We start from the raw sequence: 20,601 nt of genomic DNA, 5'->3' as shown, positions 1-20,601 counted from the left end.
CAATGGAGTATTGGTCAGTCAGCACAGCAGTGTTGCAAGAGTGACGAGTGTGGGAATTCCTGTTGCTACAAGCCAGTAACTACCCTTGCCGGTTATTATCAGCAGATATACCATATAAACACTTATTTGTCACACTCATGAATGGTAGCAGAAAAATTGAACATCATCATGTTAGAATACCACTGTCAAGTTAGCAGAACACTGAACAATGAATAAAAATTTGTCTCAAATTTTAGGGCCATAGTCCACTGTGGGAGATCAGTAAAATGTGTCAAAGGGTACTGTGGAATTATTTTCATTATGCATGTGGAATTAAATAGCTAATCTTAAGTTTAAAGATTTATCTAATATGCATAGCATCAAAGTTAAGGAGAAGAATCCTGACCCTTTACTCTAACTTGTGTTCATGCTTCAAAAACAAGTGTATATGCAACAGCTGATCCATAACCTCCATTTTCTTAATGGCTTCTGATTGACCTTTATCATGTTTTGCTCCTATTTCATACAATATTTAGAATTTTATTAATTTTTATATAGCATTGATTTTGAATGTGCCCATATTTCAACTTGAGCAGTTGCTTGCAGAATTTGTAGAGTTAGTGGGAAATCATATGGTACCCATTTTTTTAATTAATCTCATTGAATTTATATGTCAATTTACAGTTCCAACAACATTTTACTGAGTCATACTCTGTCACTTGAACATTATTTTTCTGTCTGCCCATGTCACTAGAACATTCGTATCGAGTCTGACTTTGCCACTATAACGATAATCTGTAATAGTTGATCAAAGCCAAAAACCTAGGAAGACATACATTCAAATTAAATTGGTGGATGGAAGGTGATTTAGAAATTTATTTGTTGGTGCACTTGGATAGGTGTTGATTGTCAGAACCAAATAAATATTTCTCTGGCTCATTGTATGCCATCTAAACTGTAGTATATCATAAAGACTGACTGATGTAGTTTGTGTTTTGAAGCTTGTACTGTGAAATTTTCTTCTATGCTGCTAAATGAATATTTTATTCAACCCTTCCAGCTGCAAGCAACCATGACTTTTAATCTCTGATGATGTCTATCATCTGCCTGTCACAATTCATCATTTCTACAATCTTGAAAATTCATAGAAATGCTTTAGAAAATGAAGCATCGACTAATTTTTTACCACTCATGTTGAATTATATAAGTATTAATATCTCTTCAAGTAAGATTAGTGACTAGGAAAATATTGATGTTAGATAATTTTGCCAATTTGTTTTAATGTGCAACTGTCCACATCAAATATTTTTACTACAGTGAACGTATTTGAGGAATTGATAAATTTTACGTATATGCAACTTTAATAGGTATTAACAAATGTCAGACTTGAATTTTGGTGCACTACAATTATAAAATATTTAGATTAATTTTTTTTCATATGTTTTTGCCTGCCTTCAGAAGAGTCTTAAAATTACAAATTGAAAAATATTAGGTATATATGTGGGTTGGATGATGAAATTTCAGCACCTCAAGCTGAAGATATTTAGTTATTCCATTTCCCACAAGTTGAGATGACAACTTGGGGTTTCATTGTGTTTTAGCATTGGTGTGCCTGTCTCCTAAGTCCCTTCCTATGCTGAGGCTGGTGAAAGGATTTTTTATGTATATAATTTTTCATTACTGAAAAGCTACAATGACTAGTAGAATTGAATTTTTTAATTAGCTGATTGACTGATATAAACTGATCAGTTAGTTAGTATTTCATTCATTATAGAATTATTTGCTCCTAAGTCTAAATTAATGTTGTAAATTAACTAATTTATGCATTTTGCAGAAACCTTTGATGCTCCATGGTCACGAGAGGTCAATCACTCAAATCAAATATAATGCAGATGGAGATCTGCTCTTCACTGCCTCCAAAGATCAAACTCCTAATGTTTGGTTCTCAGTCAATGGTGAACGACTGGGCACGTTTGATGGTCACCAAGGAGCCGTTTGGTCCATTGATGTGTCCTATGATTCCAATCGCATGGTTTCTGGAGCTGCAGATCGCAGCGTAAAGTAAGAAACTTATGTTGCCAAGAAAAATGTTTGGGATGAATACAAATTTTTAAAATACAGTGGATACCAGTAATAATTATTGCATTGAAAATTAATTGTTGGCTTTACAAGAGTTACTGACAAAAATTCAGCTTGCTCCTGTGAAGATGTAAATAATTTTTTTATTTGCAACTAACAACCTTGTTATCAGTAAATTAACTTTTCACTATTCTATGAATTTTGTATTTGAATATGAAAACTCTTTTAATAAATGAGGTTGGATAGCCTGCTATCCTTACATTAAATTCATATTTAGTTTTTAAAACATCACATTCAATATGAATTCTGTTGTATATCAGAAATTACACGGATGTTGGGTCATAATTACCGTGTTATTTCACTGTAAAATTGTAATTAATATTTATTGGCTACCTATGTTTGTAATGCATTCATTTAATTGCTAGATGGTTACCTTGGTTCTGATATGTGATGAATGATAAACTTGACTTCATATCACTTCTTTATTACCATTTCAGAGTGTGGGACGTGAGCACTGGTGTCTGTATAAGCTCAGTTAAGGCCAAATCTTCAATTCGTGGTGTTAGTTTTTCATACTCAGGATCTCTAATCGCCTACACCACTGACAAGATGATGGGACAAGAATCAGAAGTGCGGATTACAGACATACGAGAACGTCAGGATGTGGAAGGTACGTTCTTCAGTTATTGATTCCATTTTGTTCAATCTAAAGCAAACTAAAAATTTTTCTACACTACCGGTATGTTTCATGCTGTTAGTGTGTTGATATTTATTTGTACTTAATTTGTAGCAACTTCATTTTCGGTGCAATCAATATTATTCCAGTTTTACAGAAAATAATGGCTTGTTGTGTCATGACTTATCAATTATAGAATTTAGTACACTTTCATTTTTTAGGGCAATTGAATTTTCTTGCTTCTCTAACTTGCCCTGTAACATGATCTATGTTTTACAATGGATTCCTCAGTGCTGCCTGTATTTCAGACAGCCCCATGATGCGTATGCCCATCACACCGCATATGATGAAGGGGCTCTCCGTGCTCTGGGGTAGCCTGGACACTGCCATCGTGACGGGGCATGAGGACGGAGCCATTGTCAAGTGGGACGTCAGGACCGGCAAAAACGTATGTGACTTCGTTATGTGGGATAGTATTACAATATGTATATATTAATATACAGCAATTAACGTGGATTCCAGTTGTAAAATAAGAATACGATACAGCAATATGTACATGTCAAATTGTAAATATTACTTTCAGCATCTTGATTTCAGCAAAATGTACATCTTACTTTTAGAGTTGACTGGGAAAAAGGAAGTTTGTAATTATTATTCTGTTTTATTGGAGGTGCTTAGTAAAATTACATTTTATTATTTTGTGGTTTGTCATGGCTAAACTATAGTATAACATAGGAAGCTGAAAATATTTTAACTTCTATCACATACCGTAGTATAGGGTTATTCTAAATGATGGACACAACTTAATAAATTCTTATTTATTTAAGTATAAATTCAAAATAAATAATTTATACACCAATGGAAGGAGAAAGATTCAAAGTTTTTTTTTCACATATTTATAAATGTTCAATATAAATATGTGCTGCACGGCAAACATCTAAACGGTAGCCAAACTCTTCCCACACAAGAGAAAGCATATCTTCTGCTGTTCTTCATAGCAACAGGAGTTGCTGGTAGAGGCGGGCCGTTAACAGCTTCCTTAACGTTACCCAATAATAAATAGTCAAATGAAGTGAGATCAGGTGATCTCGGTGTAAGGGTAGGCCAGAAGTGCTTTTTGCAACACTCTCTGCAACTACCTTCGCCGTCGTCCAATTACACGTTTGAACAGGTTAAAAAAAAGTTGAATCTTTTTCTTCCAATTGGTGTATAAATTTTTGATTTCGATTTTATAAATTAATACGAATTTGTTAAATTGTTTCCATCATACAGAATAACCCTGTATCTCCTTTCCCAAAAAAGTAGCCTGTCATGGTAAATTTGATATGACTCGTTTGTGCAAAACAATTGATAAAAAATATTTTGCTCATTGAATTTTTAATTTGGCTACAGCTTGACCGCCGGTGTGAGCATTCCGGTCAAATAGATGACATGCAGCTCAATCACGACGGTTCCCTCCTGATCACGGCAAGCAAGGACACGACTGCAAGACTCTGGGACCTGGAGACATTCGAGCCCATGAAGAAGTACAAGACAGAGCGTCCTGTCAAGAGTGCTGCCATCTCACCCTTGTTGGATACTTGCCCGTACGTTGTTCTTGGAGGCGGACAAGAAGCTATGGAAGTCACCACCACTAGCACACGTGAAGGAAAGTTCGATGCTCGTTTCTTCCATCTTGTTTTCGAGGAAGAATTTGGTCGTGTCAAAGGCCATTTTGGTCCCATCAACTCTCTCGCATTTCATCCATCTGGGAAGGGCTATGCCAGTGGAGGCGAAGATGGTTACATTCGTGTCCATTCATTTGATGATGCCTACTATCAGTACAAGTTCGATTATTGATGGTTCTATCATATTTCTCACTAATTGACCTCATTATAGAATTGATGGTAAATTTGTATTATTTTCCCACTTTCTTTACGAAGGCAAAATATTTTAAGTTTAGGATTAAATATAATAAGTGACCTTATATCACAAAACATGTTATCAAGGTAAACTATAATTTTTTGGTTAATTAGTGTTGCTTAGATGAGGTCGTATCGTTTAACCTAACAGTGTTTAACAAAAGATTCTTTAGTTGGTATTTTCTACTAGTTATGTTATTTACTTAACTTCATTTTGATAACCATTCGTCATTTATATCTTTCTCGTCATATCAGGTTAGAGCGTAGAAGTGAAATTGTACTGATGTATTCCAACGATAAGTGCGTTTCAATGCCGTTTCAGAGTTGTCTCAATAGGTTAAAGAGTTGCAAGAAGTGCTCGTGCAAATCTGTACCTACAAGTGAAGCAGAAATTTGTACTTTTCCTCCACAACAAGTAAACGGGTGTAGGAGCGGTTTTGCCAAATCGATACGTTTAACAAAAGATTGGAATGGCAAAGGTAAGAAGAGAGGTAAGCCCCCTACTGTACTGTACTGGTGGATTGAGGAAAGTATCACATTGAGGGTGAGAGGGGAACTGGAACCATAATTGTGAAACGTGAGCCCATTGAGAGAGGAATTTGAGTAGTAGTGATAGAAGTAAATCCTGATAAAGGATCAACAGTGATGATGCAATGAACATGAGAATGAATAAGTGTGGTATAATTCCGTATAAATAGCAAATATTGTTGTTTTGTCGGGTCTTGGGTATTGCGGATGTGATCAACAGAAAAAATTTACTATAACAGATAACCACATTTTCTTGGAGAGATTATGCCGGTTATTTACAAGTTTCATGAATATGTATTTATATATCAGTATGTCTAAAATAAAAAAAATGAGAAATAAATTTCTTGTGCCCTGAATTTAATACACTACGGCATCGAAAAGCTCTGAACGTCTGAAGAACTGAAAAAAGTATTCTAGGGCTTTAAATTTTACCTTTCAATACATCACGACGAAGGTTCTACGTTTTTAAAATCGAGCTCTGAGGGTAATGAATTCAAATTTTCTCGGTTCACTTTTCAGCGTTTTAGAATGCGTTGTGGCGGGAGTAGGGTCCTGCGGCCTTTTGCCGTCTATTCAAACGAATTTATTTTTATTGATTATCGAACGTAACTGAAGTGTTTTTTGAGTACCTATAAAATAATACGTGTTAGTTGTTACTTCTTAAGATTTCCGTATGCTTGTCAGTATCATAGAGCTAATGGATCGATAGATAAAATGGCTCAGAAAACGATTTTGTAAGTGCCAATTTTTTAACTGTATTAGTTTACAGTTTTAGGCTTTTAGCCGATGATATGTGACACTAGAAACCGGATATTCACCATAAAATTTTCTTATAGCATTTAAGCATTGACTCAACCAATTTGTTTGATGCTGCCATAGTTCAGACTCGGAATTTCTTGATATTTCTAGTAGAGTAGTAGCCTAGTAGTTATACCGTATATCACTCAATCAGTTTATCTATTTACTTTTTTGCTCCAATCTCGAATATTGTACAAAAATTTCCAAAAATTGCAGGTAAAAAAACCGTTTCAGATGTTAGTTGAAAAAATTGTATGCCATATTATATCCTTTTATTTTATGGCAGTTTTAATTGATAGCCTAGTACTAGTAGCCTACCTAGGCTAATTGGGCATCGGTGGAGGTAAATCCTAATCTGTGTGGAATTCTGGAGAGGTAATAGAATATATTGATGTTCAAAGTGGCAAAGCAGAGAGTTTTTAGACTTGTCCCCAAGTTCATTTTTGACTCCTATAAGTAGACCAGTAAAGTATCCTGGATACCAGCATTATCATACACAAGATATTGGTTTAAATCTTGAGTAGATGAGGAAATTAAAAATGAACTGATTCTAAAGAAACTCTGGATTGCCACTATGTTCATGTTCATATAAGGAAATGGATCCATCCATTATGAACATTAATGTTCATAGGCTAATAGATAAAAAATCCTCCCACATTACACCATGGCTGGAGCCTGGAAAAGTCCTATTTTTTCTGAAATATCATGGTTCTAATGATAAATTCATAGTGACAAACCAGAGCTTTTTTAGAATCAGTTCATTTTTAATTTCCTAATTTACTCAACACTCAACAGCCACCTGAACTACTTGCTGTAGCATGCAGTTCCTGGCTGTGAGAGCTACATTTGAGCACCTAAGCTGCTAAGCATACACGCTCATACTAGCCACCTGAACTACGCATTGTAGCGTGCGCCGTGCAGTTCTGATTGCTGTGAGAGTGTATATTTGCGCTCCCAAGCATTTGTCCTCAGAGCCACCAGAACCACGCAATGTAGCGGCAGTAGTGCACAGTTCTGATGGCTGTGACTGTGAGTGTATATATGAGCATCCATGCATACATGCTCAGAGCCACCAGAACTCACTCTACTCAATGTAGCGCACAGTTCCAATGGTTCTAAGTGCATGTACTTGAGTGCTTGCGTTGATAGAGCCTCACGGCACTGACAATAGACAACAAAGCAGCTTGTGATAAATCATTTTAAATAAACAGACTACATCATTAGTCTAGTCACCTGAACCAAGTCAACCCAATTCAACCTCACCCAATTCATCCCAACCAAATTCAAACAACCTAATCTAACTGAACCTAACCAAATCTAAATCCAAGCCAATCTAACTGAACCTAACCCAATGCAACCAAACCCAACCCAATCCAATTCAGCCAAACCCAACCCAATGCAATCCTAACCAATTCAACCCAAACCATTACAACCCAAGCCAATTCAACCCAAGCCATTACAACCCAAGCCAATTCAAATAAACCTAATCCTCCCCAATGCAATCCAACCCAATTCATCCTAACCAAATTTAACCCAACCCAATCTAACCAAACCCAACCCAATTCAAATCAACCAATCCTTCCCAATGCAATTCAACCCAATTCATCCTAACCAAATTTAACCCAACCCATTCTAACCAAACCCAATCTAATCAAATCCAATTCAACCCAACCCAATTCAAGCAAAACCAATTCAACCAAAACCAATTCAACCCAATTCAAATCAACCCAGTTCAAACCAACCAAATTCAACCCCACCTAACTCAATTCAACCAAAATTTGATTAAACTCAACCCAATTAAGCCATATTCAACCAAAACCAATTTAACTTGTCCCAACTTGATTCAACACAATTCATCCACGCTCAACTCAATTCAACCCAACCAAATTCAACCCTAATTAAATCATTCCAGCCCAATTCAAGCCAACCTAATTCTGTAAAATTGAATAGACTGAATTAGAATGTGTAAGAATGCATTGAGATTTTATTTAATTGCACTAGATTTCATTGCAATGCATTAGAATGCACTAGTATGCATTAAATTGAATTAGGGTACATTAGATTTCATTAGGGTACATTAGATTTCATTAGGTTACATTAGATTGCATTAGGTTACATAAGATTGCATTAGAATGCTTTAGATTACAGTAGAAAGTGTCAGTTTGAATTTGAATGCATTGGATTGTATTAGGTTATATTAGATTGAATTAGATTGCATTAGGTTACATTAGATTGCCTTTCTTACATTAGATTGCCTTAGGTTACATTAGATTGCCTTAGGCTACATTAGATTGCCTTTGAACACAATAGATCACGTTAGAACACAATAGATCACGTTAGAACACAATAGATCACGTTAGAACACAATAGAACACGGTAGAACACAATAGAACATGGTAGAACACAATAGATTGCGTTAAAACACAATAGATTGCGTTAGAACACAATATATTGCGTTAGAGCGCAATAGATTGCGTTAGAATGCAATAGATTGTGTTAGAACATAATAGATTGCGTTATAATGCTATAGATCCCATTAGAACACAATAGATCGTGTTATAACACAGTAGATTGCGTTAGAACACAATAGATTGATAAGTTTTTTCAGCAGTAGCATTGGGTACACCAGATGTATGCACATTGTGATCAGGTGACAGATATAAGCAATCAAACAAGCTGAAGATGCGCTCAGTGACAGCAGGGCTGATCAAGCAATCTATAATTTATGAAAGGTCATGGCTGCCCAAGTCATAGTTCATGATTGGCCATGGATGCCAATTAAAGGTCAAGGAGGCTGATGGAGAGCTTGAAAAGACGCCAATATCATGAGCTGAAAGGCCCTACTTTACAGCCTGGTTAATGGCCAAGGTATGGAATTCAGTCATTCATGGCTTGAAGAAATTAGATCACGGGTTTTCCAGATAGGCTACAAAAAACCTAGATATAGCTTTTTACTTCCCACTAGCTTCTAGGTTTTTCATTAACAAACTGACATTAATCTACTTTTTAGAGCATTTTCTCATTTATGGAGAAAATGCACTATTGTGCTTGCCATGTCTATCCGTGCATGCCTTCACTTTTTCATCGACAATAAAATGTGCTCTCAGTCACTCACTGCAATGAGTACTGAATTATATTTTTTATATAGCCTGTTCTTTTTTCTATCATGTACTATTGGTGTGTATATTGTCTTCAAAATATTATGATATTTTTATTAAAAAACTGAAACTACTAAATAAAATTATCTTGCATCCATGTGAGTTCAGAGAATAAAACTATGAAATAATGTGCCTGTACATTGAAGAGGGCTATTTTAATACCAGGTATATATATATATATATTAAAAAAAATTGTCTCTGAATTGCACCATCCTGCATATGGTATATTTACTTTTCATGCTTTGCTACTTTCATTGTCACTTCCATTGTTCCATGGTTTAACTAATATTTAGTTCAATCGTCATTACTTCTGCACAGTCAAAATCTAGAGATTTTCTCCCATCTATAATAAATCCAGCAATTAGAACTTATGCTTCAATAAAGAAGTCATGTGATAGCAAAGGTTACTTGAACTGGTAGTACATGCATTTTATTTTCCTTTTTGGCATCATTCATACTTTATTATTATGCTACCAATACCTATAGTAAATCATATAAATTACCTAAAATGAAGCATTTGACCAGTTTGTCTCAAGACCAGTTTGTCTCATTTTGTTACATGCAACAAGTAATTAATTGTGGCCAATCTTGAAATTATATTAATACATCAGCAGGATATCTTAGCTTTGTTGTTAAAATGATATTTGCTTTAAAGAATTGGTTAGAATATTAAGCAAAAGTTTTGAATGGGTACTTGTTATTTGGTATTTAGAATGATTAAAACTGATTTATGGTATAGTATTGGTGTATAAAATTGATTTGATTACACTTCAGCTTCATTTAGAAGGAAAACTTAAATTATAAGGTATTTAAATTATAAGATATGGAAAATAACGTTAGATGAATAACAAGAAAATTGGAACACATTTGGGCCTGAACATTTAAAAAAATTGCCCATAAAATTATATTTTGTACCCACTATTTCTGAAAAAATTTGCAGCCATGCTTATTGTCAATTTTACACATTTTCATAGCCGTTGCCATATGCCAATTTATTTAAAAATATTAATAACACATTTCGGCCACAATTTTCTGAAATTGCCTGTAAAATGTTAGTTTGCATTTGTGATTAGTGAAAAATTCTGCCCATTATTCCAGACCAGACCAAGATCAGATACTTGAGGCTGCATAATTTATTTATTTATAAATTTATCTGTCTTTATTACCTCCAGGTCTTTCTTTGGTAGCCTTCAGTCCAAGAAAGCTCTCCAAGATGCATCTCGAGGAGCTGCACGGCTCATCAGCAATTGTGATAGGTGATTTTTTCACTAAACATTTGTATATATGAATTTGTTAATGTACATGTACTTGTGAATTTTGATCTGGTTGGATGGGAGTTCTTCGGGTTGGGTATTAATTTTAAGATATATATATAGCATTAGTGTTCATTAGTTGGAAAATTCAGATATTTCTAAGGCAAAATGTTTATTTAATGATTTAGGCATATGAGAATTATTTTCAACTGTTTCAGTTGAAACTAATGTAGCTGCTGGATCTAACTTCATATCTTGAATCATTGGTCAAGTTATAAGTTTTAACTGAGCACCAACTACTTTCTTACTACGGTATCTTCAATACCATGATTGCTTATCTATCTGATTTAATATCAGTTCTTGGTAATATTGAAATAAATTCTAAAGTTATGTTGGTTATGGATCCAAGGTCCTTCTGTACTTGAGGTTGTAAGTGGCAACAAAATGTGTAGAGAGCAGTTGACCCACATACAGTGACAATGTTAATTTGTTCATAGGTTGTCAGCAGCCACTTGTGGACCATCTCTATGACTGAGAGTTTTCTACTACATATTTTCTCATACCTCTGTCTAAAATTATTGAAATCTTTCCAGCTCTTCTGTAGAATTGGCTAAATCTGAAACAAAAAGTCCCTCTAAGGATTCAAATACTTCAGATGATTCACTGCACGAACCCACTGCTGGGTTTACTGCCTCTTCTGTGCCTCCGTTGAGATTGACAGGTCAGTTTCATTGATGTGACAAGAAAGCATTTGGTTATTTATGTGATTATCACCAGGTGAGACGATCTTTATATTGCCAAGAGCTATTTTGAAAATATAATGAAATTAAACAGTAATGAAATTCAGAAACATCCTCTAGACCGTATTATCAATTTATAGCCATAAATTTATATAGGTAATAAATCAAAATTTATGGAACATCTGCTCACTACTTAAACTAGAAAAATTAACAGATTTTTAATGATATTTCTTAGTACCGGTACAATAGTTTATGAAGTTAGATGGATTAAGAGCTCTATACAGCAAAGTAAGTTAACATTTTTATTGAATAACGTAATGAATATTTTGAAAATCATTTTAAATAATTAAATAAATATTTGAAAAAATTGTAATAAAATTTGGTTAGTTCAGAATAGAAGAACTAATTTCAAAGTTAAAATCAATCACTCTATCAAAGAAAACTTGAATATGGAAATTGTTTGCTGCTTTAAACAAGTTAATGATTGCTTTGCTAGATATTTTAAATTAATTATTTGATTATTGAATCATTTGTTATGGCTTGAACTGGTTAAAAATTTATCTTATTTTCTGATAATTGAGCAGTTTTCATTTTATTTAATAAGCACTTTTTTTAGCTGAGAAAGGGAAGAGAAGAAGGAGAATAGTTGACTCCAGTGATGAGGAAAAAGAAACTGTCAAGAAAAAAACAAAGGATGAATCAGATTCTTCAAAGATGGTCAAGAACTCTGGTAAATCTCTTGACAATTCAGAGCCTCCAAAACTGAACAGCAGTGAAGCTTCTACTCGCCTGAGGACTGCCAATGTCTCTTACCACGATTTCTTCCGTCAATTCAAAGGTGACAGCTTTCAACCCAATATTAAAATCTAACAATATGTATTTATTCATTATGTCTTGAATTCTGACTGTTGCCAATGCAATTCTAAAAAATGAACTTTCAAATCTTTCTTCATAAATTTATGAAAAAGCCTAAAGATTATTTTTTGAAATATTGTGTTACAGCTCCAGATCACAGTAAGGATGATAGCAATCCAGCTGCTGATGAGACTTCACCTGCAACTCAAGCTAATTCTCCTAAAATTAAATCTCCTATGAAAAGATCAATTACAATTGATTCACCTAAAGTTGAAACCCTCAAGGTTGAATCTTCCTTAGACAAGCTTCCTGAAGACAAAGTTGAATCTCCTAAGGTTGCATCAAAAAAGAAAACCAAGAAGAAAACTAAAAAACCTGGTCGACTGAGCAAGGGTGGGTTGCTTTTTTCTTGAATTGCCCTCATCAAAGCTGAAATTCCAATTAAATATTCTTGTGATGAATTTTTTCCACTCAACAAAATTTTATTCATGTATCATGAATTTTTTTAAAGATAATGCATGTTATTATATACATTTTTTATCAATTCACATGTCATGTTATATATACGTACAGGATAAGCGATAAATTTGAGTGAACAATTGCAAATGGCAATTAAGTAATTCAATTTAGCTTAAGTTCTACAGTATCAGCAAGTATTGCTCATTGCAGACGATTCTCCTGATGGCAATAAGGATGACAAGAGTGGTGACGTTGCTGAGAAATCAACGCCGAGTCCTGTGAAAACAACAATTAATCCATTTGCTGCCTGTAGCAGTACTACTGCTGCCCCTGGCGTGGCATATAATCCCGCCAAGTCTAACTACCATCCAGTTTCTGATGCAACTTGGTCTAGGGAAGAGAAGTAAGTTTTAAAACTCGCCTTTAATAAATTTTGAAAGTTGCTACTTCTTTCGTATGCACAAATGCCATTGATAATTTTTAACTAACATCAGTTATGGTCATTCATACTTATGCTTTTGTACTGTTCAAAAGGCCCTATCAAATTGAAAAGGCATAATTCATATATATTTTGAAAACTCTTTTTTTATTCATGATTCTCATTAAATCATGTTATTTACCATACTTTACAAATTCCTTTTCCAGAGTACCCTACTTGGCGCTTGCTACAACTTTCCAACACATTGAAGAAACCTCTGGCAGACTTCGAATTATAGAAATCCTGAGCAATCTTCTGCGTTCCATCATAGTTCTGTCTCCTGATGACCTGCTGCCCACCATATATTTGTGTCTCAACTCTGTTGCGCCAGCATTTGCTGGTATGGCTCATTTTCACTCGGGTTGCTTTGCCAGAATTAATTTCAATTCTAATGTCTAACTTGATACCTGGTAAACCCTTTCAGATCATTTCGTACCTTCTATTGAATTAGTTCAAATTTTATTGGACTAACTTCAGCTCTCTCCTTCTATTCGTTTTCATTCTTTATTTTGAATGCAGGTGTGGAACTGAACGTGGGCGAAGGTATCTTGGTGAAAGCCATTGCTCAGAGCACAGGACGCAGTGTTGACTGCATCAAGGCGGACACTAAGCAGCTGGGGGACTTGGGCAAGGTGGCTGAGGCCAGCAAGAGCAACCAGCGCATGATGTTCCGGCCTGCCAAACTTACCATCAACTCGGTCTTCCAAAAACTCAAGGAAATTGCAACTATGACTGGAAATTCGGTGAATAAATTATTTTCAGTGATGGGCGTTAGACAATGAAATTGCACCAAAACCGGACATTTGGTGAAAAATTGCTATTGTTGATGGATATTCAGCACAAAAATGGCCGCAATTACTGGAGAAGAGATGAGTTGATATCAACTACCTATGGTTAGATACTTGGCAACTAATTTCCACAATAATGGGCCATCATTTGAAGAAATTAAACTTTCATACATGTTTGCTGCGGAAATAGCCACCACTACTGGACTACTTCCCAGGATATTTCTATAGTTTATAAACAAATTTTTATTTTCATTGCTTGTTAGGCTGAGTTTCTTACATTGGTTTAGATTTCGCTTTGTTGATCTTGTTCTGTATTCCTTGTATTCCCATTCAATATGATTTAATGTGTAGAGTATACCTTACTTATTACATACATTACATACGTGTATTGTTTATATCTGCAGTCGCAAGCAAAGAAAGTGGACAAGATCAAGAGTATGTTTGTGGCGTGCGTTGAATGTGAGGCACGTTACCTCATCAGATCGTTGGGCGGCAAACTGAGGATTGGATTGGCTGAGCAGTCAGTTTTACAGGTAACATTAATGTTTTTAAACCCAATATCAAGAACAATATGACTGGGTCAAAGTAGTTTTATTGTGCCTAATGCATAAATCATTCCTCTCGTGCTTTTGATGAGTGCATTTAAGTTCTACATGAAGCCCTGAAATGTATGTTCATTGAAATGTATCTAATTTTTACTATGAAATAATTATAATATATTGTTTACGCGACCTAATAATGCCTCGGAAATTTTCAGGCTCTGGCACAAGCGTGCTACCTCACCCCTCCTGGTCAAGAACATCCAGCCAAAATTCTGAATGCCGGCAAAGGTCTATCTACCGAAAGCATTAAAGCTAAAGTGGAGGAACTCGCTCTCATCATCAAAACAACTTACTGGTACATGGATTACTGACATTTTGCAGAATATGTGTTGTATTCTGAGCAGAAATTTATTGGATCACCAGACCATCAGTATCAACCATTTTTTCATGCACAATCTTGATTGTGTTAATGTTGTATTGATCTTTTGTGCCATGAGTGCGCATGCTATTAGAAATTGTATTTTGCTCCAGAGAAAAGTGCTTGACTAATTATTGTATTTTGGATACAATCAGCTGCTGATTCATTCAGCTGCTGTTAGTATCTTTGCCGTAGTACGTCATAGAAAAACAGTCACCAAATATGGACCTCCACAGCAACACTGGTTCATTCAATACTCGAGGAGCGTCCATAAAATTTATATATTTGATTTATGCATGACATGATGATTAGCCGAAAGGCAGTGCAGTGTTCATCTTGTCGCAGTGCAGATTTAAACAAATTCATTTTCAAAGATTGAATGAAAGATAATCATTCATGCATTACATAGAATAACGCAACTTGAAATTATATTATTGAATTTTGATAGCTCTTATTGTACTATCTGTAATATAGGCTCTCGAATGTGGATCGAAATAACACAAGCAAAATGTAAATAATAGAAAAATAAATTCCACTTTCAGTGAGTGTCCGTCGTATGATCTAATGATCCCGGTGCTGCTGTCGTCTGGGGTGCTGTCTCTGCCGGAGCACTGCAAACTCACGCCTGGTATGCCCCTCAAGCCCATGCTGGCTCATCCCACCAAGGGCGTCTCTGAAGTTTTCAAGCGATTTGAAGACAACAAGTTCACTTGTGAATATAAGTACGATGGAGAACGTGCTCAGGTCGGTTTTATTAAGGCTTAATCGCAACGTACATTTTGCCAGATTCACTTGTTGGAAGATGGCAGTGTGCGCGTGTTCAGCCGCAACCAAGAGGACAACACAACCAAGTATCCTGACATCATTCAGCGTCTCCAGTCATCGCTTGGGCCAGGTAATCATGGCAAATTTTACCGAGCACAAATTTGATTACTAAATTCTTCTTTTTGCTATTATTTTGATGCATCTTTTAATGCAATGATTGGGGTTATGTGTAGAGGGATATCGTTACGCTTAGCAACTTCTAATTGTTGAACTGTATAGCACGAGTCCTTTGTCACAGTTTTTTCTTGCAGATGTAAAAACGTGTATCTTGGATACGGAGGCTGTTGCATGGGACAAAGAAAAAAAACAAATACTTCCCTTCCAAGTTCTCAGCACACGCAAGCGAAAGGTTACATGCACTCATTTTAGACACTCATTAGTGGCATACCTGTCGAAAAATTAAATGATTTGTTCTGTGTTTTCTGATTATTTCATTTGTATTGCATTTACTGAAAGTTTGAGCGTTTTTATTTCTGTTAATTTATGATGATATCCGTTCTTAATCATTAAATGTTGTAAGGAATAAAATCAGTAAAATGAGCTAAGAACTTAATTTCTCAGTTGTCCATGGGCTCTAGGAAAAAGACTAGTCATGCCCAGACACAGCATATCTCTATTATTTCTTTGCAATGATTTCTACAATTTTGACTGTGTTTTCCAGGACGTCAAAGAAAGTGACATCAAAGTGCAGGTGTGCGTTTTTCCTTTCGACTTGCTGTACCTGAACGGCCAGTCTCTTGTACGAGAGCCTTTTGAGAAACGGCGGACTTTGCTCCGTGAGAACTTTAAAGAAATTGAGGGCGAGTTCACAATGGCTAAAAGTATGGATTCTACAAACACTGAAGATATTCAAGAGTTTTTGGACGAGAGCATCAAAGGTGGGTGAACCTTTCTCAAAGGTGGGTGAACCTGAATAACCTTTCTCAACGCCATTGTAATGCAGCTCTCTTTACATATATTTTTATTATATAATATATATATATTATAAAAAAATTTCTTCGTATAGGTAGATAATTCTTTAATTCTCTACCGTATAGTGACGTATATCCAGTAAAACATTAATTATCATATGAGAAACATGATTAGGCTCGGCATAGATCTATGTTAAATTTACGAATGAAGGAATAGTGGCTAGTGCTCGGTCAAAGATAAAGATTTAATGACCTAACAGTTTTCCCTCTTCCATTGTTTCTACATGCATTTATTATCCCTCGCCATAACATGAGTTTATGCTCGCTCGCAAAATTTGTTCTCAACTTATCCAATTTTTCCAGGAATGTGCGAAGGGCTGATGGTTAAAACCCTTGATGTGGACGCCACTTACGAGATAGCAAAGCGCTCACACAACTGGTTGAAGCTCAAGAAAGATTATTTAGATGGCGTAGGCGACAGTATTGACGTGGTGGTCATTGGGGGTTACATGGGGAAAGGAAAACGCGCGGGTCAGTACGGTGGTTTTCTGTTGGCTTGTTACGACCCTGATAACGAAGAATTTCAATCGATCTGCAAGGTAAATGTTCGAATAGATTCGTATTATAATTTGCAGGATCGCGTTAGTATTTTAATAGTTTTTTCACCGTTATTATGTCTTTCATGTTTGAATGTGGTGATATTTTTGGAGGTATTAATTGATTCGAGGTCCGGATGGATTCATGTTTGTTTAAGTTTGATAACTTTGATAACTTGTTTCTGGCGCTCTTCAGATTGGTACTGGCTTCACCGATGAGAGTTTGGCGCAACATTCTGCGTTTTTCAAGGAACATTGCATTGACAGTCCGAAGTCGTACTACAGGTGAGACCCGAGATATGCCGATAGACCAGTACTCCTATGATGGAAAAACCTCACCTCCTATGCTTGAACGCAACGTTTTGAACGAGCTCCTCACCTTGATTGCCTCTTAATTTTCTCATCTAACAAGACAATTTTCTGTACCCAATTTATCAAACCATAAGCTTAATTAAGGAAATTTACATTTATGCCCTCTGTCGTGTTTATCTTATCTCATATTTAAAAGTGAATTAAAACTAAAGACTATTGATACATATTCAGCTGATGGGTCATTGTCAAAAACAGATACAACAGCGCCGTGGAGCCCGACCAGTGGTTTGACGCCGTTCAGGTGTGGGAAATCAAGTGCGCAGATTTGTCCGTGTCGCCCGTGCACACGGCAGCGGCAGGCGTCGTGGACCCTGAGAAGGGCATATCGCTGCGCTTCCCGCGCTTCATACGCGTCAGGGATGACAAGTCCCCTGAGCTTGCAACCTCTGCGCAGCAGGTCAGTTAAGCTGCCAGTTGGCTCGGTTCTGAATTGCCGAGTAAAATTAATTTTTTTCTATTTGAATTACCAATTAAAAATTGATTTTGATAGGTTAACGTTGTTTCACGGATTTTGCTCTTCTGGGGTAATAAAAAGACTCGAGCATCTATATAACATTGACTGTTACAATTTGGTTGAACCATGTTTCTAAGTGTGACTCCAGGATGTGTTTGCTTGACTTAGCCGTTACGAAAATTTGGTTCTATTTTCGTAACGAAATATTTAAGACTGCGGCGTCTTTAGTCAACTCCATCTTTTCAAGTTCGTGTGTGCTGTTAAATGCATTAACAGGTTTCTTCTATATACCCTTGCTATGCTTATGAATTTACTATCATATTAGTATTATTTATTTTACTGAATTTGGAACAGAATTATAACAAGCAAAAGAGGAAGTAGTTTGAACGGCAAATAAATTTTAATTTTCCCTGGAAATTTTGAATTTTTTCAACTTATTAAGCATGAATAATTTAATTTTATCACCTCAAATACAGATTGCGGACATGTACAACAGCCAGGACCAGATCAAAAACAGCGCAGCGGAAGCCAAAAATAGCGCTGAAGACTTCTATTGATTGAGGGCTCAGAAGCAAGTGTTGTTGATACATGCAAGTTTCTATCCCTAAGAAGTAGATACCATAACCTCTCTTAATTATCATGTAAACAATCAGGCATAATCGATATCATAGATCTTCATAGGTTAATAAGGCTCTCCTAAAGATTTTTAGCTTGCATGAACAAAATATATGTTTGGCACATATCATTTGTATTCACAGTATCCGACATTGTGAAAACATTCTAATGAACATTCAATAAAAATCGTTTTTTCAGAAAGCGGGCGTTGACAAATAAACTGACTTATTAATGACCATTTCAATTGCGAAGGTAAATGATTCCTAACCTTATACGGCATTAATGGTTGATATGAAGGGACCAAATAAAGTATCGGCACAGGTGCTGAAAAATGAAAAATACACGGAAGAATAATGATTAATAAATAAATAAGCATGAACCGTTCACCCGCACATTAGGACACGACTATGTTTTGACTCACTTATTTTATACACATTCGAACTTATTCTAAACTCACTCCAGTCCCAATCAGGGACACATATTAATGTTACTGTTCAATATTCAAAGCTTCAAATTTAGGGAGTAGTATGAGATTATAATCACAGTAGGGTAAACGTGAAACGCTTCGACGACTAGCTTGCCAACTCGTTCATATCAGGAATCTCACTTGGATATTATGACGTGATGATGGCACCTACAATATCTGATCAAGAAAGCACATTATTGCGCATGCGTTGACAAAGGATGTAATTCCTCTTCATAACGCACAATTTGGAAATGATCGTTTAAAACTATTTTATAATTTGCATTGGTAGAAGAAAAAAAATCACGGAGAAAATATTCTACAGGTTTTAATAACACGGATTTTTGTAACGCTCGAGCATGTCGGTCTTGAAATTATCTGACATTACTTTTGTAATGGCTAACTTTTTTTTTTTTTTGTGCGATGTGGCAAGGGCTTGGAAACGCGTGGATGCATTGCAGACATTTGGCATTAAGATGATCGTAAGATAATCCGAGCACGTTTTTCGGTCCATTTACAGCAATTTGGCGAAAAAAAAACTAGAAGTTGGCCGCTAAGAACGGGAGGACGTATTTACGGAAGCTCAGGCATAATGCTTACGCATGAGGGGTCGCATGCCGGAGGCCAGCATAGCCCAACTTCACACTTAATCGCATTCCTTTCCGTGGGTAAGAAAGCTAGAGGGAATAGTAGCCTATGACGTCTAGTACTTGAAGCTATAACGCCGTATGCCCACAGCTATACTACTATAGCGTTAGCATGCCCAAGTTCAGCGTGCTCATACTGCATCAGGCCAAACCTATTTCCGCTCAACCTCTGGCCTAACCTACACACGTTGCAACATTTCACCACGCAAAACGAAGCTGAGCGGACCTAACCTAACCTCGTTGGCTGCTGGACGTTAGAGAGGAGGGGCAAGTGAACAGATAGAGTTAGTGGCTGCAAGAAGGTTGTAAGTCGGGGTAGCGTGACTAGGTTGGGCCAGAAGATGTTTGACCATAGTAGGCGAGGCCGGATGCAGAACTGCCTGCTTATGTGCGAACATACTGAAGTTTTGGCTGAAGAACTAATGTCTTTAAGCAGTGTATCACTGGTGAGGATTTTGGTGTTCCAGCGGAGACTGCGGCTTTCTTAAGGCTTAGTAAAGTTATTGCATGCTGAGGCTGAGCGTTGGCTCCATCATGCATGGCTTATTCAAGAATGAAATTTGTGGATCACGGGTGCGAATGAGCACCCCCGAATGGGCCGCGAGACCGGCCGTGAGAGAGGCCGCGTTTTTGTCCGAGACGTCCATCCCATCACGCATGGCTTATTCAAGAATGAAATTTGTGGATCACGGGTGCGAATGAGCACCCCCGAATGGGGTGCTCGTAGGGGTGTGGATCACTTGCGAATGAGCACGTGGTAGGGGCTCCCATCAATCTTCGACGCAACAAAGGAATGAGCACGTATCACTGCATGGGCAGACTTCGGAAAATTTTTCGCCATGAACGTACTTCAATGATTAACAGCAAACCTCGTGTAGCAAAAGTATGTCGAAAATTAAATTGGTTTGGTAGAAATACGGTTGATACATTAATTATTAGTGCTAGTTTGTACAAATAAATAATTTACACAAACAAGTTAATGTTTTTTTGTCGACGCTAATATTATACCTAGTAATTATTCAAGAAGGATCAACTGATGAAAAAGCTGACGCGGTTTGAAGCGATG

At 36.3% G+C, this 20,601-nt stretch overlaps 2 protein-coding genes across 2 annotated transcripts; both read left to right on the top strand.

The window, feature by feature from the left end:
• Window positions 1–1,813: 1,813 nt before the first annotated feature.
• LOC108682191 (eukaryotic translation initiation factor 3 subunit I) lies at window positions 1,814–4,625 on the top strand (the record flags this gene model as incomplete). The annotated part of the gene is given in 4 exon segments (XM_018171319.2): window positions 1,814–2,040; window positions 2,556–2,728; window positions 3,043–3,182; window positions 4,127–4,625. Coding segments are annotated over 4 exon segments (987 nt in total), but the record flags the coding sequence as incomplete, so codon positions are not given.
• A 1,024-nt stretch (window positions 4,626–5,649) lies between these two features.
• On the top strand, window positions 5,650–18,640 carry LOC108682192 (DNA ligase 1). Its single transcript, XM_018171320.2, has 18 exons — window positions 5,650–5,897; window positions 10,292–10,375; window positions 10,966–11,093; window positions 11,729–11,950; window positions 12,115–12,360; window positions 12,637–12,829; window positions 13,072–13,244; window positions 13,424–13,647; window positions 14,097–14,225; window positions 14,450–14,589; window positions 15,195–15,396; window positions 15,439–15,547; window positions 15,729–15,826; window positions 16,139–16,355; window positions 16,752–16,987; window positions 17,181–17,269; window positions 17,552–17,753; window positions 18,287–18,640. Exons 1-18 carry the CDS (start codon window positions 5,878–5,880, stop codon window positions 18,365–18,367), a joined length of 2,793 nt encoding a protein of 930 aa, XP_018026809.1. The 5' UTR covers window positions 5,650–5,877; the 3' UTR covers window positions 18,368–18,640.
• The last annotated feature ends 1,961 nt before the right edge of the window (window positions 18,641–20,601 follow it).

Source organism: Hyalella azteca, unplaced genomic scaffold (genome assembly GCF_000764305.2).
Source record: "Hyalella azteca isolate HAZT.00-mixed unplaced genomic scaffold, Hazt_2.0.2 contig13874, whole genome shotgun sequence".
NCBI classification, from domain to species: domain Eukaryota; kingdom Metazoa; phylum Arthropoda; class Malacostraca; order Amphipoda; family Hyalellidae; genus Hyalella; species Hyalella azteca.
This window is presented reverse-complemented; position numbering and strand designations above follow the sequence as displayed.